General features: G+C 35.1%; 1 protein-coding gene across 8 annotated transcripts in view; it reads right to left on the bottom strand.

Moving 5' to 3' along the window:
* The window catches only part of LOC124953678 (protein sprint-like), a 149,669-nt gene continuing 125,092 nt past the window's right edge, over window positions 1-24,577 (bottom strand). For 5 of the 8 annotated variants that reach the window (XM_047505420.1, XM_047505426.1, XM_047505425.1 and 2 more), the window contains 15 exons: window positions 15,808-15,931; window positions 13,655-13,846; window positions 9,780-9,964; window positions 9,272-9,447; window positions 9,101-9,196; window positions 8,363-8,949; window positions 6,725-7,430; window positions 6,182-6,652; window positions 5,963-6,107; window positions 5,654-5,883; window positions 1,766-2,226; window positions 1,530-1,661; window positions 1,173-1,415; window positions 886-1,078; window positions 1-782 (listed from right to left, as the gene is read on the bottom strand). In XM_047505420.1, the coding sequence (XP_047361376.1) occupies window positions 679-782; window positions 886-1,078; window positions 1,173-1,415; window positions 1,530-1,661; window positions 1,766-2,226; window positions 5,654-5,883; window positions 5,963-6,107; window positions 6,182-6,652; window positions 6,725-7,430; window positions 8,363-8,949; window positions 9,101-9,196; window positions 9,272-9,447; window positions 9,780-9,964; window positions 13,655-13,846; window positions 15,808-15,931 (4,045 nt within the window). In that variant the 3' untranslated portion in view covers window positions 1-678. Of the gene's footprint in view, window positions 783-885; window positions 1,079-1,172; window positions 1,416-1,529; window positions 1,662-1,765; window positions 2,227-5,653; window positions 5,884-5,962; window positions 6,108-6,181; window positions 6,653-6,724; window positions 7,431-8,362; window positions 8,950-9,100; window positions 9,197-9,271; window positions 9,448-9,779; window positions 9,965-13,654; window positions 13,847-15,807; window positions 15,932-16,022; window positions 16,043-17,917; window positions 18,591-24,577 lie in introns of those variants that run through there. The other 3 variants (XM_047505423.1, XM_047505427.1, XM_047505428.1) reach the window with 3 other exon arrangements.

Below are 24,577 nucleotides of genomic sequence, written 5' to 3'. Positions count from 1 at the left end.
TTATCATTTTCCGCGTAAAACTTAGTTTTAAATAACGCAGTTTGATACAGCAAGCTTTTTTAAAAATAGCACCTGCTTGAAATATTTCCAGGGGTAACCACCTGGTTGTGAATTTTACACATATCTTAACAAGGAAAATATCTTTCAATAAAAATGTTAACAATTAAAAAGAAAAATAAGTCATACTGTCGAATATTTTATCTCTTTATAAGTTTATGAGATATAGCATTATTTTAGAATTTTTATGATTAAAAAGTACTAGAAGTACTAGAGTGGCAAGTATTTTGAGGATAAGATATGAATCTTTATAAAGCATTTTATTGTTCACGTAAAGTTAGATGGGTGCTTTAAAAAGAAACTAATCGTGAAACAATGCCTTCTTGGAATAAAATTGTTGTATGAATAGAATGTAATGAAAAAGATCTCTAAAAAATTCTGATTGAGAGAAAATGTTGTACAGATCTAATAGAACAATGGTACTATTCGCAATAACATGAAATGTATATAAGATACAATCAGTTACATGGATTGACACACCAGTTTCATAGACGTATCTTATTAGATAGTTCAGTCAGAGTAGAATAATTATAGAATGACAATGTGCCACGAACTTACGAACAACACGAGAATGATACAAATCTAATTTAGTTTAATAAAAAATACGCTGTTTCGCGACGTTCAAGAACTGGTTTTCGGCCAGGCTATCTTCGCATCGATTCGTTTATAGGCAAAAAGGCAGTGAGAGAGCTCTTGCGGGCATTCATGATCGCCTAACAGCGTTTCTAAAAAATAAAGTATAATACATGTACATAACGGATACTGTTCATCGCAATCACTAATGTGTCTTGCTCTAATACAATACAAATAATTTAAACAGTATAATACCTTCTCCTTGCACCAATTTGAAAAGACCATAATCCTGAGGGTTGGTGCATCTTATTTTGTGTGCAAGAATGCGGCAAATATCTCTGGTATTCATATTTGGCCGCACTGGTAACGTTCTAGTATTCAAAGAACCATGTAATTCATCTGGTACAAGAATACGTAGAACAGAAGAACAGTCTGGCGTTCCACAGCCCTAAAAAATAAACATTTTTAATATAATTTTTCAATCAAATAAATTGATACTTTAAATAACAGTTTTCTTTAAAACTAAAGTCTAGGTTCCTCACGTTTAACGTGGACATTGTTCCGTGACTGGATTTGAAAGTCTTCAAAACGTGCACCGCACTAGAGAGCGTCGTCAGGTAATAACCACCTTCTCCAGTAAGGAGAGAAGGATGAAGGAGGCCCCACATATACTCGGCTTCCACCTCGGCATCTACGATCTTACCACGAACCAATACCCAGACGAGAAGAGGTAAAAGATCGTCTGCGCCTAGCGTCACGTGCCTTCCGGAATTGGCATGTTTAATCTATGAAAACAATCCATAAGATTTAATATTTATAATAATTATATATATTATTTATAATATTATTTATAATATTTATAAAAGTCACCTTGATTTAATTATTTTTCTTATACTTACAGAGTTAAATATTGCAGATATTGCAGCTAATAAATTCTCCAACTTATCCAATGGGGAGTCTGCTTTCTGTAGTCGTTCGAGGTACTTCAATATACGTTCCAGACTTGATTCCGACGGAGGTATAATTTTTGGCTGTTGAATATAATAACAAATTATTTTAACATTCACTCTATAATATAGTAACTACTAAGAACTATAAGATTTATAGAGGATCAATAACCGAAAAATATACTAACTCGAACACCAAGATCTTGAACGTGTTTACCCTGGGCATGTTGAATACTTTCAGCAAGCGTTTGAAGAGAGCCTGTGCTAGCATAATGATCAACGAAGAGCCTATAAACGTGCTCTCTAAGTGGCCGTACAACGAGACTCATCATCACACCTTCCAGAATGGCATCAAGATTCAAAAATTCGTTCGGTTTTAGTTTTAATCTCTCTTTCTCAACTTCCTTCTCGAACTCTCGTTCACCGTGCTTCACCAAATAATTCTTCATTCCTGACATAAATTGTCGCATATTCCTCATGACCACATGAGGGCTCGCTTCCTTGCCTTCCTTCGTGCATTGAATAAAATTGTCGATATTTTGGGAGAACGTGGTTGTTTTGTCGGCTGCTAATTGAAGGGCGTACGATCTTATCGTTGAACCAGTACCACTCACATCACGATTTCTTAGAGCTTGTAATCTCGGTGGTGCTAAAAATTAAAAAATAAAAAACGGATTTAATTTATATATAATACAAAATACATAAATCTTTTAGCTCTAAAAAAATTTCTGTAGTTAATCCTTTGCGAACGGAACGATTCGAAACCGAGGGCTCTGTGAAGAAAAGTCGCTGCAGCAAAATAAGCATTTAAAATTATTAACTCATTCTTGGACACTGTATACTGTACTGATTAATTATTCAATGTATAACTGCGTCATTATTGTAATTCATGATTACTATACATTGTATTATATAATATTTTGCTCTTGTTGAGAAAGCGCAAGCTAAAAATTCATCGAATGCATATATAAATATTTCGATCTCATCGATTGATTTCGTCATATGCATAGATACATTGATCGTCCACAAAGAACTGTACATTTTTAAATGATCTCTTAAGATAAATAAAGCTCACTTTTAAGAATATTTACACTTCGTTGGAACTTCCTGTAAAGACAACGAAACCATCTTCTGATCTGGCGGAACATGCTACATGTATTAACGCAGAATTTGGTTTGCTCGTTGTTATTCTCGACGGAAAAATTGAGCATTTTCAATATATCCTTTTACTACCAAGTAAATCACAATATAAATTTCAACCAAAGAGTACAATGTGCATACGAATTTTTTTATTCGACGTCAAAAGTTCATCACTATGATTAAATAAGAGCCTAGGAAATTTCTATTATATTAGCGATACAAAACAGACCTCATAATCATAAAATCAGAAATCATTTCGGTACTTTGATATCTATCTATATGCAATATAAATGGAATATACACAAGATAAATTTTAGAAAATTTGTTTATTTTTTCAAACGATGTAATCTTATAAAATATTCCGAATGAGCCAGATTAACTAATCGTATTGACATGACCCGTGGCTCGATTAATAGAACGTGCCTTTGACCGTCGACAAAGGTTTAATGACACTTTATCATTTATAACACTGAAGAATGTTACGGACAGAGATAATGTTCTTTCTAGAAAGAGAAACAACGATTCTCAACGTTTTCGTTCCATCAACGAGAAAGTTTAAACACTAGCATACTTTTCTGCGTTTGTTCACCGACACTGATCTCTATACGAATAACTACCGATTTCTTTTCTCGAAAGAATATTTCATTTTTTCATAGAAAGTTTTTGAATTATACCTATACCTTAAGTAAAACGCGGTAAAACGTTAAACTCGAATGATTTCACTTATCGAAACCACTAAAATTACAAATCTTCTTTTTCAGAAGATGTTTTTCTTCTTAAAAAGAAAATAGCCAAGCTTCAATCTCAATATTGTTATCACCTCGAAGTCGATCGAAGCGATAACAAACACGAGCAACGTCTAATTTTAAGCTTCAACGATTCTTGTTTGATCAGCTGAGCAATAATAAGATCTGGTCGAGTCGTCTTCTCGACTACCTGAAGAAATCCCTACCAACTTCCCTGATGACGCAACAATAAATTTTCTCTATATCATTGAACTCGGTCTTCGCTCGAGGACAGACATTTATCGTTAAGTTCATACAAAATTCAAGCTTTCTTCGTTTAATACTCGATATACTCTAAACATGACATTTATCTTAGACTTATCGTCATTAATTATACTAATAATTATACCAGTAATTTCGCTAATTACTGTTTAAATATTACAGTATTGAATTCGAAAAGGCATCGTCGATGATCTATAAAAAAGTATAATACCGTTTTATAACGTAATCATTTAGATCATTTAGTTAAATTTTCCGTTAATTTCACAATCTGTTCTCTTCTTTGTACAAATAATTACATTCTGTTGATATATTCTTCGGAAATACATTGTTAAATATTAATATAACAAAATCCGAAATTATTCTATATGAAAAAAAGTCTAATCTGAATACTTGCAAGGGCTTTGTTTGATTTAAATTAAATGAAGATGGAAGACTGTTTGGAAAGTTTAGGAACATGACGGCGAGACAATAAATAGTCTAGAAACCTGAATCTGAATCGCCTGATTTTTATGCGGAAAGAACAATTGTAATTACCGACACATGCAATTCATCCTTGAATGCATATAGACTAGTAATGTTATCCACTATGTTATTTTTCTAAAAATGAATTTTCTACAGTGATTAGTACTGTCTAATTGCTATTATTATTATTAAAATCTTTTCATCATGCTATTCAAAATCTAAGCACTAAGAATCAGATAGAATATAATTTCAAAACAAATCTTTCGATATAAAATAATAAAGAATAATATAATAAATTTATTGTTAATGATAATATAGGCTATATCACGAAATAACTTTGTTATTAATTAACGGTCTTATCAATGTAGAACACTTTCTAAAAAATGTTCATTAACTTCAGAATAAATAGCATGTTCACACGCTTGATATTACACAAACATGGATATTACGTTGATTGTTCCAAAGATGATTATTTAGACAATTTATGAGGAGAAATTATCGACTTGAAAGTTTATAGATAAAGTCGTGACAGAAGAGAAACAATTTTATTTTACGATAACAAATAAGCAAAAATACTGATCTAAAGTGTACGCTCTCTTCGATATACTTTGTTTCTGAACAAGATTTGAACAAATTTTAAAAGAAATTCGAAAATAAATAATTCTTTAAAAATTTTTTAAATCGATCTTCAAAAATAAATCCCTGATACAAGGATGTGTACACTTTTTGTCAGAAAAAATATGATTCTTTTACTATTGCTATTCGATTATCGCTCTTCGATATGTTTATTACTCTTCCAGCGATATCAAATGTCATACTTTAGATAAGTAATATACATTCAAAGCTGTCTTCATTTTTAAACCAAACACACTAATATTATGATATGATAATGTAATAACAGTAAACAAACATTAGAAAATGTCAGCATGCATATGGTAGAACCGAGAATTTACTAAAGAAAAAGAAAAAAAGGGGTTAGAATAAGGGACGATTAAATAGACAATTTTGCATTGTCTTCGATATTTTTACCGGGTAAAAAATAATTTTACCGGTTATAAAAACAACAATAAAACAAGGAGCTAAAACCTTATTACATACGATACTTGTTGTACAATATATTAATTAATATGTACAAAAGGATTCGATTAGCTAAGTTAACGCGTAAGGTCAATGTTTTTGTATATCTATTTCCGGTTAACTCTTTACGATTGTATTCCTTTTGAGATTACTTTATTGATCGAAATTATATTCGTACAACAAGTAATGTATGCTTAATCAATTATTTTTCTGAGCTTTATCTTTTGTTTAAATTTCATATGCACAGCGTATAAGAATATCTATGCATTACAATAAGATTAGCTGCATTTTTTAAACAATAATCAATTGTCTAATGTTTATTGGCATATGTATGTTCTCTGTTCGACTACAAATAATTAATATTATATAAATAACAAACAGTAAACTCACACAAGAGAGGATCCAGTCTTTCCTTGAAGCTTTTGTTTCTCTTGATTCTCTCTACATCGCTCTCGTCCGTATCTAACATAGTTTCCCATTCGGATGGATCGTACGTTTGATCCTTTCTCGATTCCGGCGTGTCCTCTCTTTCATTCCTCTTTTCGACATTATCGTACGAGGAGTTCCTGTCGCTATACACCGACTCTGACGTATCCGGTGGTTTTAACAATTCTGGGTACCTAGACAATCATACGATCTTACATTTTATGATACAAGTCTTAACAATATCGTTTTTTCTTTTCCAGAATGATCTCTTACCGTTGCAGAATGATACTCTGAACGGTCAAAGTATTCCTTACAATATCCTTATCGCACTCCTCGTCCGGAAACTTTCTCGCAACGTTTTCTCCATCGTAATCTGCATCACAGTCGTAATCTGGCTCACAATCGTCTCCTTCGTTTCCTGTATATGATATTAAAATAATTTATTTTAACGATCTCTCTCTTTTCCCCTTTCGTTTGTTATACAAAATTTACCGATAAATTCCCAACTCGAATCCACGGCCCAGGATGTATCGTTGAATACCTTGACTCTAATCTTTGGTGGTTGCACGGGTTTTGCCCGAGGAATTTTTTTCACTTCCCTCGTACCAAGGCGTTTAGCTAAATTGTCGACGGACGACGATATCAATGGTGTCTTATCCTCTGTCTCTTCCGTCTCCTCCCAGTCGATAGGATGTAATTGATTCGAATTATTGCCAACCGGTGTTTGTAGCCAGCCTGGTTCGCTATGACGATATTTATTTGTTGCCGGATTGTTCTTCGATCTTCTCCTTGGTATTATCGCTGCGCTTTGACCGATCGCGTCAGCTGGTTCCGCGTAAAATGGACTACCTTGTTTCGATTCAGGTGTTAGAGGACTATTGCTTTCTGATTTGGCGAGTATCAATCCTAGTTTATTTCTTGGCGGTGTCACTGCATTAGGACTGTTCAGCGAATTGGCACTACCTGATAGAATAATATTTGTTAAAAGATTGCAAATAAAAAGAAGGCCCAAATATTAACGTTATATATACTCACAAACTCTAGAGAGTAAATCGGGCCTTCTTCCCATTCCTGTTTCTTCAGGTGATATCTGTTCGGTATTTTTCATTTCAGGAACGGGTTTAAAACTACTGAATTCTGGACTAGTAACTTCCTTATAACCGAGTTTCTCATTTATAACCGACTTGTCATTTCTCAAAATGAACCTCTCGTTTCTTACGATTAACTGCTTGTTCCCCGTCAATCTGTCGTCTTTCTGATTAGGACATCTCTCGATCGGACTAAATAATCTCTCTTGACCGATCAATCGATCGTTGGAATTTCTTAAACGATCCTGAGCATTACCGGGTGGCTCGTTACGTGTAAGTCTGTCATTCGGTGACCAAGTAGAGTGATTCGATTGATCGGTTGTGTTCCAAATATCCTCGTAGTCTGAGATTTTATCACCTGGTGAGCTACGATAATACGAATCAAGGATATCAGATTCTTGATAATGCTGGGAATTCTTTCTAGCTTCGCGATCACGTCGTCGTTTCGACTTGCTAGTGCTAGATGGTGTCGTGGGCGAAAGAACGTTTGGTGTTTTGCTACCGACGTTGGAGACTAGTTTCGATGTGGGTGATAGTACTGGCATTGTTGGCGAAAGAGGTGATTTTATGGAGAAGTTCGACGTGAGAGACTTGTTGGATGTTGCACTTTGCGGACTCAATAATGATGTGTTCGCTTCTGTCGGTGTGTTTTGCTAGAGAAATAATTAAAATGAAATAAATAATTAAAAATAAATTGATATATATATATGATTGATAGAGAAAATATATAAAAGTGACCAAAGTAAGATACCCAATTCCTTTTTCTTTTATAATTTTCTTAATGTTGATGTTAAAAAGTAATTTTTTAATGGCAAAAAATTCTCTGATTGATTATATAAAAATCTGCCTTGATGGAATTCGTATAAAAAAATTACAATGAAAACATTTTCGAATTAACGAAGAAGCGTCAAGAATAATGGTTTAAAAAAAGTGCTTCAAAGTCGAATTCCCTATTTTTTATATATTAAAATCCAGTCTTTCCGTTCATTGCTGAATAAAAATGTTTTTTTTACGTGAAAAATTAGAACAAAGTTCAATTACGCGATAGAATAATTTATTTAAACACAGATACATTTTAAAACATATTTAACAAATTAAGTATAATAAGGATAAATTTCTGAGTTTCGTTTGCAAAAACGGATCAAAGTTGTTTTAAGGACTTTGAACGTTTTAACAGCTTTATGTCATCCCATTTTCTTTTCTTGCTGTTTCTATCGCCTTTGTCAATAAATGATGAAATCACGATCTTTCCTTTCTTTTATTTTTTGCTATTATTTATAAGTTTAAAATTAACGAAAATAGTGTGATCGCATCAAAATATTCGGTGAAATTAAGTTATATCGAAGAAAAAACACGTTGAAACAATTTAAAAAATCATAAAAATAGAAATCAATGCATAACTCATTCGAATGCTCAATAAATGATCAACTGTAATTCCGTAGTTTCGTTGCGTTATTCTGAAGTAGTTGTCTTATTTATCAATAATTCGCAACATTTATTTAACTATATAAGTAGTGGGTTTCACATAGGGTGAGAAGTCCGACTTTGGTCATTTTCCTCTATATTATTATTTATGGACACTCACCTGTGACACATTAACGTCGTTAGTTTGATTGACATTGAACGTAACGGTTGTGGTCACGGTAAAATTACTTTGATTTTGACTTAATCCAGGTTTTGCCCATCTTGGTGGTGGTGGCGGTGGAGTTTTGACGTTTTGCCCAACAATCTGACCATCAGCTATGATAGGTGAATTCGTGCATGAGGGATTATTGAAGTTGGAAATATTTTGATGGAAATTCGATGTCGACGTGCCGATGGAGGTAAACTTGCTACTTCTGGAAAACTCGACGATCGTCGTCTTCGGTGTTTCAAGGATGTTTCTCGTGCTCTCAAAGTTTCCCTTAGTATCCTGAGTGGGACTAAGAACGTTGCTCTCGACGTTATGAACGATGGGTGATGGGCAACGTACGCTTTGCACCAAGTTCGGAGAGATCAATTTTTGCGAGAGCTTCTCACACGGAGACATGACTTCGTGTTGGTCTTTCTTTACGTCCAGTGGCTCATTAAAAGTTGTCAGATTAAGCGTATTCGGTGGCGTTGGTCTTGGCTGTCGTGGTAAGGATGAAGCAAACGTCGACGTCGTTCCTGTATTTGTTGGTGACGAATTTTCTATAAAAACGAAGAAATTACATGAATTATACAATATAATTTTCTAATCAATTGTTTTTCAATTAAAAATAATCAAATTATATATACATATGTATATATTATACATATATCACAAATAATGCCGCAATTTTTAATCTATCTTATATCTTACGTGTATCGTGAGATGAAATAGGTGCGAGGTTAAGAACGATGCTTTCTGTCGTCGGAGTACCACCGTTGTTATTGTTGTTATTATGATTGTTGTTACCTGTAAGAATATAGGTTATAAAAAAACAAATGTATCATTATACAATGAATAAGAATATTTATTTGAGAGACTTACAACCATGGAAACTACTTAAACTCGATGTGTTACTACTACTGCTCTCCGGTGGTTTTGGATTCGCCATCGGATATCTCCAAAATTCTTGACCTAAAAGTGCTAGTGATGAAAGTTGTTGCCTATTCTTGGCCTCTCGCATTGCTCTCGGTAGCGTCAATTGCACTGGCAACTCATCACTACTTGCCAAACAAGAAACGGTGAGAATGAATTAATTATCTCGAGAAGAAGGCAACTTGTTTGATTCAATCTTTAGATAAATGAGAGAAAGAGAAAGAAGGAGGGAGAGAGAGAGAGAGAGAGAGAGAGAGAGAGAGAGAGAGAGAGAGAGACATATACGCAAAAAACATTCATACCGCGACAAATCTAGATTTATCTAAATTTAACATCGCAATAGATAAATAATTTCCTGTTTTTAGTTTATACACGTTCCCTGTATACGATAAGGATCTACTCAATAGATACAAGAGTATTTAATGAAAGGAAATAAACTCGATAAACAGCTACTCACCAGCACTGGGAATAATGAGCTATCAATGAGGGGATGTTGTCGAACCTGTTCTCACTTGTTTCCAAGCTCAACTTCCCCTTGTTGGCTTGGATCAGGTAGTGCTCGATGTAAGGTCCCTTCCCGGCTGGTAATCTCACCGAAAGGGCCATCGTGTCGCTTTGACTCGATTGTCGGACTACGAAGTTCTATGAAAAGAAAGGAAAGAAAAAAAAACGGGAATTGTACTAAAAGACGAAATAATCTTTTTTTTTTCTTGGAAAATAAGAACAACGTATGCGAAGAGAATGAAGAAGAAGAAAATGAGGACACATCTTATTGATAATACGTTTAATATATATAATAGAATACATTTATTGAGAAAAAAAAAAGAGAAAAAAAATAATAAAATGAACGAACAAAAAAGAACGATAGACAAAAGAAGAAAAAATGTATAGCTAACTACTAGTAAAGTTACGGATGCATAAGCGAGAACCTCGATGCAGTGTCGAAAATGAAAAGAAATGAGGACGATGAGGAGAGTAGAGACAATGCATCACTGCGAGCTTTTCCCGTCAAAAAATGGCTGTCGGATGAGCGAATGCACAAAAGCGATGGGCTCGTAAGAGCGAGGGAGACGAAGTTACTCGCGGAAACTCAACAACGAGTAAGAGAAAGAAAAAGGGAGGTCTCGTTTCGTTCGTTCGGTCGGATGGTCGGTGGTGTGCCGATATAGCAGCATGAATGACGTTGTGTGAGTTCTTTTTTCATTTTCCACTTGGTGAGTAACGAAGCAAAACTTGAATGCTGTTGCTCCCTTTATTCCCATCTTCGTCTCTCTCATCTTTTTCTTCTGTATGTTCGATGCATATCCGGATGAATCTCGGCTGTTTTTCATTTTCTCCCAATCTACTCGCCTCGTAGATTTTGAATTCCTATACCTTTCTACTAGATTTCAACGTGTTACTGATTCGCGACATGACTATCTCTCTTCCTTCTTATCACTCTATTCTTTCATTTTCTCCGAAAACGAGGGATGCTCTCAACGTTCTATAGAGAGTAATTGCGAGAAGCATTGTTTTTCGAGCTATCTGGTCGTTCGTGCCCACCCATGGAAAAACGGTAAAGAGAGATAGAAGATGAGATGGTTGTGGATTGATGGTGGGGAAGCCTCGAGGCAAAGAAATGCAAGAGAACGAGCATAACAATTAACAGAGCTAGAAAATAATGAAAGGGACGGCTGGAAACAATGACGGCACAATGCCTCGTTTTGTTCGCAGTAGTTTTCAAAGTTGATTACAACGCAGAGCCTCTTTTCTTCTCTTGTCTCTAGCTATCGTGATCGCCATAGAGATCACTATCACCACCCACAACAAAATGACCGTCGACGTTTTAGGAACCTTGTCATCGTTCGCTAACATCGAATAATTCTTCGAGTTTCTACACCAACGTTATCGTTTATTATATTCCTTTACCGCGTTTTTCTGGACTAAACGTTGACGCGAACGTTGACGATAATCAACAGAAAGAAAGAGACAGACCTTCCTTTGAGTCGAACATTATCATTTCGACTGATTTCTCATACCAAAGATTTTCTGTGGTTCTTTTTTGCGCCTTTAGTAAATAACAATGTCCTTTATGCATGTTCAATTACAAACAGCCGAATATATATTTAATAACAAAATAAAAGATCTTGAAATGTTGATATATATACAGAATAATATACATTTCTATTGAGATTTATCTTCGGTAATTTTTTGATTGATTCTCGATTATAATTAAAGTGGGACCGTAGTAAGAAAGATTTTATTTAAAAATGCCACACGTATGTTAACGATTTTCAATGAAGAATTCGCACGCTTTGGCACGAGGTGCTTTCACAATGATTACGAGAGCTCTCTCAAGGCATTGACACGATTTTCCATCTGGTACCACTTGGCTCTGTTCCTATTCTTCTTCTTCGTTTTCTTCCTCTCACTTTTCCTCACATCGGAGTATTAGATAAGATTCTGCGCTTGCACGGATGCACTCATTGTTCTACCTCCCTCCTTTTCCTCCCAACTTCTCTTTTCAACGCTCGATACGAACGGAAATAGAGAGAAATATCAAGGCTGAAACGACGGATGGAATAATGATGGATAATCGCACATCAAAACGATGCAGTTTTCACTTTGTCGAAACGTGAAAATTATTAAAAGATCCATATTTTTATAAATAACAGCGAAAGAGTGTTCGAAATATTCCAAGAAATGATTTCATCAAATAAATTTTAAATAAATTTCATTTAAAATTTATTTAACATTAATTAGACTCTAGCTAATGTACTAACAATATGATTAAAATAAAAAGAACAGAAAGGAAATGAAAAGAATGATAAGATATCAGTCCTTTTAATAATCGAATATTTGATTTGATCAAATATATGGACCCTTCGAAGAATAACGTTCTCAATGGTCTACGTAGATAAAAGTTGGATTTCATTTGAAGAAGACTCAAAGTAGAGTGAGAGAGAGAGAGAGAGAGAGAGAGAGAGAGAGAGAGAAAGAGATAGGGTCAGTATTTCGATGGTACCACATCTGGCATTTACGTTTACTGCATATTAAAACGGCACACAGTGCTTGCCAAATAGCCACAAACAATGAAATATATCATCCTGCCTTTGTTTGAATAAGCAACAAGAGGGAATTACGATTTCCGGATACCGAATATGTGTTTCCCTGATAATCGTCGGATAATTTTCCCCATTTAAATGTCTTCCGGCGGATACAGGCAGATACTGATTTCTCCGTAGAATTTTCGTGAAATGAATTTTCGAGTTACTGCCAGTATGCTATGACATAGTGTAAAGTACACTTTATTCTAATAGTCTTCTCCCGTGAATCCATAAATTTGCGGTGGACGATTTACACAAATGCGCACGCGCATTCTATTCACTAAAAATACCATCTCTTTATAATTTCTCATTCTCATTCTTCAATTCGAAATCCACAATCATGTTTAATCAAAGTAACTGTCAGAGAAATAAATTTGGTTACACGGGAAGGCAAAATGAAAATAACAGAAAATGTCTTGCAATGCGATACAGAATTGTTTGTTGTTTCGGGGAAGGCATTTTCTTATGTAACGTCCTTGTGAGGCGAAAATTTTGTGATCATTCTATATTTGAAATCTGAAAGAAGAAACTTCTAAATGACTTTCGTACATGCAGCTTTCTCCTGCTTCGTCGGATAAAAGTCAACGGCAAAATAAACGGGTAGTAAATCAAAGTGCAACCGTAACTTTTCGCACGCTCCATAGAAAAGACGGATCTTTCGCAAATGTTTCGAAGGTCCTTCGTATTCCGAATGTTCCGGACACGTGTTGAACGTAATAAATATTATCGGTTAATTGTCCATGACTTGAGTACGGCCCGTGAGAAATGTGCCGGCGGGAGTTCAGTAGATTTTTTACGACCCTACACCAGGGGCAAACCTTCAGTTGAAAGAACCAATTAGAAACAGTGTACCGTAGAAAATCGTTTCAATAAGTAAGAATTTCTAGAAACGATAAATAGAGAATTATTAAAGGAGTCTTTATATCTTCTTTCATAGAACCGATAGCCTCCAATGAGATCTTAGTTAGATAAAAATATAGGAAAAAAGAAAAAGAATAGAAACTGATCATCAAGGATATTCTTTTTTCGAATATCATGCTTCGCCGACGATACAATCGTAAAGAAAATAAGAGAGTACGGAAGAAAAATAATGTTTTACTTCTATTTTCTCTTTTGCTGATATAACCGAAGACAATGTCGATGCTTTCGCACATGAAAGCGATAAGATTAATGATTCACAATCTGTACCGAACAACGTAATTTTCTTACGGCTAATTGATTCTCTTAAGTAAGTAATTATACTCACCCCTTCCTCCTTTCCTTGCAACAAGTGGAAAGCGCCAGCTCTTTGAATACCCGGGAGGAACCAAATCGGATGAGATCGTATGAGTCTTTCGATCAGCGTTATGTCACATGCCACCTCGCTGCCAGAATCTTCCGTGGTGCCTGAAGATCCTCCCGAGGTGGCCGAGCCTTCCGAAGAAAGCGACTCTTCGCTCTGAAAATTACCAAAATATACAAATGATTTTATGAGTGATACTTAATGAATTGATTAACAATAAAAGTTTATCTTTAGAAATAATCGATTCTTTTACGACAGCCATCGACTCATAATTTCTTGATAATTTTGTGGTACGTTAACCGAAACGAATATGGAAATCTCCGTCGTCGTTGTCGTCGTTGGTGGAACGATTTCAAGAGGGTACCCCTTGCAAATCCTCCCTGGCCCATCATAAAGCGGCTGGATTTAATGCGGCGTTATGTCGTCGAGAGAAAGAGTAGAGATGAGGATGGGAGGAGGGTGGAGGGTTATCTCAATTTGCAGCCGATGTCGTTTTACGATTTACCTAGTTACCCTTTAATCGTTTTATCTAATCCCGACCTGTTACGATCTTTTCATCGAAAAAGAAACGAACAAAAGAAATAAAGAAAGAAAAAAGAAAGAAGAGGGAGCAAAGAGAATAAAACGTTCTCATTGTGAAAAAGATTAGCCATTCAAAAGGGCTGAACATTCGATTCTTTCTTCATTCGTAAACTCCTTCCAGTTTTTTCTTCTACTATTCAACCTTTAATTATCATTGATTTGAACGTGTACGTAACGATAATCGATCGATTTCCCCCTTGGAATCCCCTATTTTCTCTTTCTTTGTTTCTCTTTCTCAATGTCGAACACTTTTTTTAGTAATTCGTAAAAATTGACATCGCATTGAAGTTATCGTGAACGAATTTCGCGAAATCGAGCACCTATCGACTTGCCGTTACTTTTACCCCTCATTTTGAAGTATTTCTCTTTCGTACAACGTTCTTTTAGAAAATAAAAGGAAAGGGAAATCAATTCTGCCCGAGTGAACTTTATAGTTAAGTTCATCGAATAAAATTCGTTTTATTTAATTTACGATATTCATTATTAATTTTTTCGACAATATACATTTTAATTTTAACAAGCAAATCTGTCAGAATAAGTAGTTTAAAAAGTTTTTTTTACATTTATTAACATTATAATTATTCAACTAAAAATTATTTTTCTTAATTATATATTATTTTATAATATAATGTAGGTTAAAAAAATAACATATATATATATATATATATATATATATATATATATATATACCTATGACAGGTAGATTGAAGGATGTAAGAAAAATAGGTCTATAGTCATAGTAGTAATATAATAAAATATCGAGTTTCTTAAATTTAAAAATGATAAAGGTGCTCAAAGTCTTTTATCACTTAATCTCGTATTCCCTTTCCTAAAGAAAGATTTGAATAAAGAGAAAATCATAAAAGAATTTAACGTCGACATCTGCGAGACGGATGTATCTCTCCTTAAGAATCTACTCCGACGAGCGACGCGTCTAAAAGATATGCTCGCTACGAGACAAGAGTCTCGCGCGGAGAACTTTTTCCGACGAGCAATTAAGGGATTTGCAATTAGCTTCGGGGCCTCTCAGCACGTGCCTCACGTCCACGTTTAATCCCTTTAGTCTGAAATGCCGTTGTGTGTCAGTCTGCATTTCAAATTAAATTACACTCGAAAAGCCCGCACGCACCGAATCCACCCCTACAGTTCGACCCTCTCTGTCTGTCTTTACCATATCCCTTCCCTATCTACTCTTTCACTTTCCTGAGTCCCGTATCTATTCTTCCTTCTCGTTATTCCGATTGATTGATACTTTAACGATTTTCTTATTAAATCTTCGATATTTTTCTCTGATGTAATATCTTTTTGTTGTTTTTGTTTTCATCCGTCTCATTGATGGATCATTCGTTTATATTTTTATGTTTTCAATTTGATTCACTATGTTGATCAAGGTACGGTCTCAATTTGAACTAACGCGGAAATTCGTGAAACGATATCGAGAAGAGTTTAAGAGGGAGTCAAAAGGATTAAAAAAATTTCGAACCGCGAGTTCGATTAAATTGGAAAACGGAAAAGAATCTCTTTTTCTTTCTTACCTGTCCATGATGTAACTGCGCAAGTTGATGATGTTGGAGCGGATTCGGTGGTGGCGTGCTCGGCGAGCTGACAACCTGAACGGTCCCGTGCTGTTGCAGATACGGTTCCAAGAAGACATCGCTTCTGCAAAAAGAAAATGGAAAGAAACGTTGGTTAAGAATCGATTAAACAAGTTTTTCCTTTTATTTCTTTTCCCTTCTTTTTTATTAGTTACCTCATGGACGTGCGTGAAACGTAATGCTAATACGGTGTACCAAAGCGTGATAACCGAGTAATCTCAACGTTTCATCATCGACGCTTAACGTAGGTAGCTAGGTATTTATATGCAGTACATATATTTCAGATATTCAAGAAATTCTTTTCTTTAAAAATAATTAACAAACGAACAGAATTTTTCGATAGGCTTAATACAAGTATGTAATAAATTAAATATGTGATAAATTCTAGTCTCGATCGAAATTATTTTCGATCGTTTATATATGTGTGTGTGTGTGTGTGTGTGTGTGTGTGTGTGTGTGTGTGTGTGTGTGTGTATATAGTGATAGTATGTGTGTGTATATATATATACACATTTAATATATATATACACACACATATACTATCACTCACTCCTATATTATTTCGATTAGCTAGTCAATTCAATTCAAACGATAAAATTAATAAAGAATAAAGTTCAGCGTGTACTGAGCAGTCAAGCCAGATGATGACGTATCGCCTCTCATAGAATTTCGTTCGAGCACGTAACGAGCACCGTAAGATCGAAAAGCGTAGCTACCAGTGATTATCGAGACTTGATTAATTATTTTCACTACTACCCATTGATAGCTCGTACGAGTATAGTATATGGGCGTAACGATGCAGGTGACATGGTGTGTTCCGTCCATCTCTTCGTTGTTTGACAGTTAAATCGTGTTTTCGAACGAACCAACTTCCCAAGCGCCATACCGTTGTTATTTCCAACAAACTTTGACCGTCCATTGGGTGAATATCAGATAGAGAGGGGGTGTGCGCGGGTTGACGTACGTAAAGGCTGAAAGCGACGGGCATCGCCCATCATGCACGCATACGTGCACACTGCGACGACGTATTGTCCATTCTGCGTTTGACAGCTGGACATTTTATCAAGAACCAACGACCGTGCAGCCTCGTCAACGTATATTACAGTATTGTTGCGACGAACCTTATCATCGAGACTTGCTCGAATTTTGGAAAGTTTATTTTAAGAAACTAATCATCCAGACTCTTAAACTACTCTCGAAAATATTTCTTAAATATTATAATAATAAAAATATAATAATTCAGAATATTGCAAAACAGTTGACTATTAAAATAAATAAGATATGAACATTTATTCGAGTCAAAGTTTTTTTAATACATCGATGATTAACATAATGATATTAACAATTCCTTTTATCGTGTAAAACTATTGTAAAAATAAACATTTTCCTCTTCGTCTGAACGTCCAACTTGATGAGTTATTTTCTCATGTACATAGGATGTACATATTTCGCGGTTATCACTAGATTGATCGAAGTAGAATTCGATGACATTTTCCGAATCGATCGCCGGCGAGGTCCACGAGAGGGTGGTTACGATCCTGGAACACGATCGTAGTGTTCGTCGTCTGCGGACGAGATCAGATGGGTGTTGCCATGACAACTGAAGGTTCTCAACACGTGGTCCTCCTCCGGTCACCCTCCCTCTCTCTTCCTCTCTCTCTATCTCTCTCTCTCTTTCTCTCTCTCTCTCTCTCTCTCTCTCTTTCTCTCTCTTTCTCTCTTTTTCTCTTTGCCTCCCTTTCTCTCTCTCTCTCTCTCTCTCTCTCTCTCTCTCTCTCTTTCTCTTTGCCTCCCTTTCTCTTCCTTTCTCTCTTTCTCTCTCTCTCTCTCTCTCTCTCTCTCTCTCTCTCTCTCTCTCTCTCTCTCTCTCTTGCATTCTCCTATACGACGGCATTTTTACGTATTAACGAGCTACTATGCATCGACCTGCACGTCTCATAAAAAAAAGGGATGCAGAGGATGCATGCACACATCTTTTCCGTGCACACATGCTTGCCACGAAAGGGATCGACCCTATCTGAAGGGGAAAAGGGCCTCGTGAAAGACTCACCTTTCTTCTTTCCTTTCTTCCTTCTTTCCTTCTTTCCTTTCCTTTCTTTTTTTTTCTTTTCCTTTCTTTTTCTTTTCTTCGAGAAATAGGACCTTCATGGCTTTGTGGAAAAAGAAATTGAATTGGAAAAAGGAATTGATTGTTTCGTATTCTTTAAAAAGGAAATTATAAAAAATGATTTAAAAATAAAAATTAACGATATTCGAAGGATTAGACATTCAAAAGGATTTTGTTAAAAAATGATTTATTATTTTAAATTCGTACGTCACTTCTTCGATCAAAGAATATTATGTAATCGTAGATATTTGACAATTTAATATTTGACGTTATTTATTTGCAGAAGCTATCTGAAGAAACAACATGTATATCAGTCTGAGTGTCCGATTCGACATGTTATCAGCTCATTTTAAAATCAACGTCGATAATTAAATTATACTTATAGGTTCATATGACTGTGCCAAAAAAAAATTTATTGAGATAAATGATAAGGTAATATAACATTTTAAATATGAAGAAAATAGAAATTTTTCTGAAAAAATAATTCTTGATATCCTTTTCGAGCAAACGATCAAAGAAGCGAAACGCAAAGGACGAAAGTTCTCCCGTCGTGGCAAGTGGAGAATGACGCCTGAGATCGTAAAAAGAAATAGGGAGCACCATCTACGAAGTCTTTGCGAGTCATACGAATGTTATTTTCTCTTCTTCCCTCCCTCCCCCCTCCCTCTTTCTCTCTCTCTCTCTCTTTCTACATTGCACTTGAAAACAGCCACTCTTGCGACTTTTTCCACTCGCATTAGTTCCATATTTGTAAGAGAAAATCCCTCTTTTACTTCTTCATCTTTCCATCTTTTCGTTCCTTTTTCCACTTCTTTTCGTCGCTTAAAAGATAGCTCGTTAGAGATCCGGTCATTCCTCGCTTGCGAACTACCTAAGTAGTATTTGCCCTGCACTTCTACCCTTCTTGTTCTTTCTGATTTTTAAATTACCTCTTTTCTCGAGATACATCCACACTTTCATTTTTTCCCGTGCTTCTATTTTGCTCGACGTTATTAATTAACACATTCAATTTTTATTTTTCGTTTTTCGCACTTCTTATGATCTTAACAAATTATAATGGGAAAAAAACAAATATGATATCGTAGTAGAAGAATAATATTTTTGTATAAATTTGCTTCACGAAGTATTCACTGAATGAAATCATCAAGTTATTTTCCCATTTTTGGAACTATTTTATAGTTCTTTTGATATTTTTCTGATAAAAGGACGAGCTATGTTAATTATCGTGTACAATGATAATTTATATCGAGCTCTTCGTTATTTATCTCGTACATTTTCTTACAGTTTTTCTTCTTTTTTTTTTTACGAAAGAAAAATATTTATAGAAGATAATTACCTTAAAAGGTACGGAAGAAGCCACAAAAAAGGAATTTTTCCTCTATCGAGGAAGTCATTCTTCTCTACATCGTCTGAAGGAATGAAATTCGCCGGGGAAACGCCTTCCGAGTCGATATAAAAGAAAGGAAAAAAAGAATCGTGCAACTGGAGAAAACGTAGAAAAAAGAAATAGAAGGAAAGAAAGAGAGAGAGAGAGAGAGAGAAGAAGTCAGGTAGAGAGACAGAGAGAAAGTAAGAGACAGAGAGAGAGAGAGAGAGAGAGAGAGAGAGAGAGAGAGAGGCAACACGAGGTTTACCTAGTCAAATACGAGAATCGAAATCTGTTTTCGTATTCGCAACGCGCTCCCGCTCAAAAGCAATTCCAGACGTCGGGTCGCCTCGTTACGATTGGAATACCGCCAATCTTAGCGGCGCATAAAATTTACGCCATTGAACTATACCGCAGAAAGTCGCTTAAACCAAACGCACCGACTCCGTTCAATTTGTTTCCGTGAACGGATATCCGGTTTGATTAGAAAATTGCAGTTAGAGTTAAATGCATCGAGAGATACTTATATTTTTCTATTTTCGTATACGTTCCTTATGTTTCTTATATTTAATTTTATTCTTGAAAAATAGTTTTTAAAATTTTTCTAGTTTCAAAAAAGAATGATTCTGAAAAAATAAAAGTAAATATAAAATATGTAAATTAAATGAAATATACGATCTTATCGTCAAATATTTTCTTTTATTCTTGCAAGAGTCGTTTTATAAGCGACGTTTATTTATGTTTAGAAACGTTTCTCGTTCAAAGAAGAACCTAAGCTTATGAAAGGAGAAAATCGTCGGTGTTGTATATTGGGGCCAGAAAGGGAAAGAAATCCGCTTGATAGTCGCAATCTCGGCACGAATGACTACTTCTTCATAGCGCGAATAAGTGGATATTAGGATGTTAAGATTGAGAGATAGCTTTCCTCGCGCTTTCATAAAAAAAGAAAAAAAAAAAAAAAAGAAAGAAATTAGAAAATGAGAGAGAAGAAATATTTTATCGTTAGTGTTTACTCAATTTTCTCATGATCTCATTTATTAAATTTCTCTCGAAAGAAAAGCTTATTTATATTTAATTATAGCAATGAGGTCAAATTGTTTAATTAACAATTTAATGAAAACCCAAGAGGACCTAATATATAAATTATATTATCGCGATATTACAAATAAAACGTGAATGTTTTTATTTTACGTTATTCATTTATATTGATAAATGGTACACAGGAGAACAAAGACAATTTATGGAGCTACGTAAAGGAAAGGAACCAAAAATAAGATAAAAGAAAAAAAAACGAAAGAAAAAACTACTTCGGAGTATTCTCTTCTTTTATTCACACACAGAAGGATATACGATATGCGTGCACGTTTCGATCTTTTAATCGAAGAAAATTAATTATCTTCGTGGTCGATGAAACTGCTTCTAGCGATATCCGGTTTGTACTTACGTCGAAAGAAGGATAGGACTTACGCTCGATTTAATTTCCCCGACTACACGATTGCACCGTCTTGTCTGGTGAAACGATAAGTTTCTCTCTCTCTCTCTCTCTCTCTCTCTCTCTCTCTCTCTTTCTTTCTTTCTCTCCCCTTTTTCTCTCTGTTCCCTCATTCGTGTCTTCTCACGAACGAGAGAAAAGTCTCTTTCGAACTTTTATCGAAAACTTTTATCCCACACGCATAAAAACCCTGTACTTTGCTCTTCGACTTTTATCCAACAACTACATTCTTGTAAATGTGAAAGACGAAGAAAAAAGTTTCTTTGTCATAAATGTGTACACTCATATTACCGAATCTTTTGTCATCAATACATTTACTTTGTACTACATATTCGAAAGAAAATTTTCGTAAATAGAATATCACGATATCTATTAATTTATTACATTTTGAGTGACTATAGTATTGTTTATATATACAATATTTACTTCTCGTAATCGTAATCGTTAGTCAAAAATGAAAAAAAGAAAGAGAGGAGAGAGAGAGAGAGAAAGAGAATGAGAAACGAGAACATTCAGTCCTTTCGACTTTATGGTTCGCATATATCCATCACTTGGCAGGAATCGAAAAGTTGCCGAGTAAAACGATATCTCGAAGAAAGGGGGACGGCTCCGTAATTATAATACTTTTCAAAGAATATTTACGATGTTTTCAGGATGCTTTATGCCACGAGATAATATGTAACTAGCACTTACCAATAGGAAATGGAGCTAAGTATAATAATAAAAGGACTGGTAAGAATACGTTTAAAAGGGTATGGACATCAATCAACTCCTTTATCTAATCTTTATCTTGCTATTTCCACAACGTTTCTATCCCATTCCCTTTCTGTAACCAGTATTAATAGAAGAAAGGAATATTAATCAGTAGAACATAAATACGACATAGACATTATCATGTGTCTCTTACTTATCTTACTAATCTTTTGTTACCGTCGCAATCCGTACTATCTAAGGAAACATCCAAGGCATCGTTTATCTGTTCGCGAGAAAAAGCACCTGCTAAAGCCGGAAACTCTCGTTATTCTCTGGGAGACTCCGCTACAGTAAGAGTTTGAAGAAAAGGAAGATGAGCACGAGAAGAAAGTTTCCTTTTAGATGACATCCTGAAATTACAAAAAAGAAGAAGAAGAAAAAGAAGAAAAAGAAGAAGAAAAAGGGAAGAGGAAGATGAAGGGTGGATGGATAAAGAAGGAAGAAAGGAAGGAAGGAAGAAACATGAAAACAGGTAGACTCGCTTAAGTCACTCCAGTCTGTTTTCTCTCTATATGTGTGTGCATGTATCGATAAAGAAGACAACGATAAAGAAGATAGTAGTAGCAACGGCAATGGCGGCAGCAACCTATCCGGTTTCCCGTCGAATGAAACCGAAGCCAAAGAGCACCTCTTGGGTTTCACGCTGGGACTTGCGAAGCGAGCTTACGTTACCCGAGGTAACACGCGACACTTCACGCACTAAGTAGCGCCACGGTCTGTTTCAGATCCGTACATATGTCCCTGACGTCACCCGTTAGATTGGATTCCTCCTTCCTTTCTTCCTTCTTCCTCTGTCTTTTCCCAGTCCTCTCTCACATTCTTCTTTCCCTCTCTAGCTTACATTTCTTTTTATTTGAATAATCCTATTATTCTTTTTTATATTCTACATTTTAGTATAAAAATTGATTTAAATACTTTATATAGTGTTATATAGTGTTAATATCTTCCTATCTTTAGAATGTTTTGATTTAAGGTTTCTTTTCTTAACTTTTTATAACAAATCTTCTGTCTCTTTTTTTCTTTCTCTTTCTTTCTTCTGATTCTTTTCTTCTCTTTCGTTTCTATAAAATCTATTGACACGAAGATTAGTCATTGGAGAACTTGTACTGATGAGCAAGATTTATCGAACGTATTAAAAGAAAACTTTCGACCTTGAACAAAGAATGTCCTCGATCGTCGAAGTTCAGCTCGTTCTAAGAATATCACTAGACTGTTCTAGAATTTTCCACATAATATTCCAACTATTTTCGAAGTTGACCTACTTGAATAAAAAGTTCAGAATGTTTCATCACAGATTGCGAAATGCACTCCGGCCAAATATATGTTCTCGTAACGCTACTTTGACTAGCTTGCCGGACATATTATTTAAAACGAAAAAGCAATAGCGCGTAATAACGAACGGGAGACAGGAAGAATCAAACCATCAGGTATACACGAATATAGAGCAAGAAAGAGAGAGAGAGAGAGAGAGAGAGAGAGAGAGAGAGAGAGAGAGAGAGAGAGAGAGATTATTCTCTATTACACTCTCTTGGTAAATAAAGAGTTATTTGCGGTCGTACGTTAACGAGCATGGTCCACTTCCGGCCTCAAACGTCGTCCTCTCGCTTGTTTCATTAACTATAATGATCTGTGTTATTATCCCTGTGTGTTAGGTAAAGCTAATAAAATTAAGAAAATAAGAAAAATGAAAAATACACGTCTATTTTCAAAGAGAATGAAACCCTCCGTTTCTTTTTCTTCTTTTTTTTTTAGAAACAGAGAGAGAGAGAGGGGAGATTTCTTTTTATGATACTATATGTATTTATTTTTCTATATTTTCCCGTTAAAAATCTCGTATTTAAAATTGATATACGATCTTTTTGAATGTTACGTAAGGATTTAGTTACACAATATAAATGCATTTTTGTGCGCGCGTATAATTAAGAAAATGTTTAGCAGAACAATCTAACGAAATGAGGATTCATTTTTATTATTTATATTTTGTCGTACCATTCTTTTTCTTTTCTTTTTTTTTCTTTTTAGACTCTTTCTCACGCGACACTTACTGACAAAGGAAGAAAGTCAGATTAATAATTATGCGAGCTAAAGATGTACGTTGATCAAAAAGCGTAGAGTTCTTTTTGGAGCCTTTCTACTTTGTACTTCGCTATGTGATGCGGGCGCGCGGGAGAAAGAAAGAGAAAGAGAGAGAGAGAGAGAGAGAGAGAGAGAGAGAGAGAGAGAGAGAGAGAGAGAGAGAGAGAGAGAGAGAAAGAGAGAGAGAGAGAGAGAAAAAGAAAAAGAGAAGTGTTCAAAGGGATCGTTTCTGGCTTTTCGTTCTCGTCTGGTCCAATCTTTTTACTCTCTTTCTTTTATATGTAGTACTTCATTTCTTTCTTACATATATTGTATATTCCTACGTAAAAAAAAAATATATCTATGTCGAGATCAATACAATGACGTTTGCACAAGATAACGTTTGAAATGCAATATCGACAGAATTGAAAGATCGAAATGGAAATAAGGTTATATTCGCGGACATTGATATCCCGATAGACGTATAATACGTTCTCCAAATAAGTATAATAATATCATGGTTATCCTCCCGCTCTTTTGGATGGGATTCTCGCAAGAATATAACCACAGAGCTGACTTTCCTTCTCTAGAGGATCGACGCGGGAAGCCATTTCCACCGTAGAAATTGAGTCTGAGTCGCGGAGAAGGCTCTTCTCTCTCTCTCTCTTTCTCTCTTTAGTCGAAATTCTCGAGGGGTGTTAGTCGAGAGTAAGATCGTTTTGCTATATTCGTCTTGAAAAATAAAAGAAAAAGAAAATATCGTTATATTGAAACTAGTAATTTCTTTCTAAATATCATCGAAAAATCTATCGTTCCTGAAAAAATATTTCATTATTTAAAAATATTTTGGAAAAAGAGTATATAGAGACGTTTTAATCATCGAAATAAGATCGGAAATGATTAACAAATATATAAATAATAAGCGAAGTCTTTGAAT

Source organism: Vespa velutina, chromosome 13 (assembly GCF_912470025.1).
Source record: "Vespa velutina chromosome 13, iVesVel2.1, whole genome shotgun sequence".
Lineage (NCBI taxonomy): Eukaryota > Metazoa > Arthropoda > Insecta > Hymenoptera > Vespidae > Vespa > Vespa velutina.
This window is presented reverse-complemented; position numbering and strand designations above follow the sequence as displayed.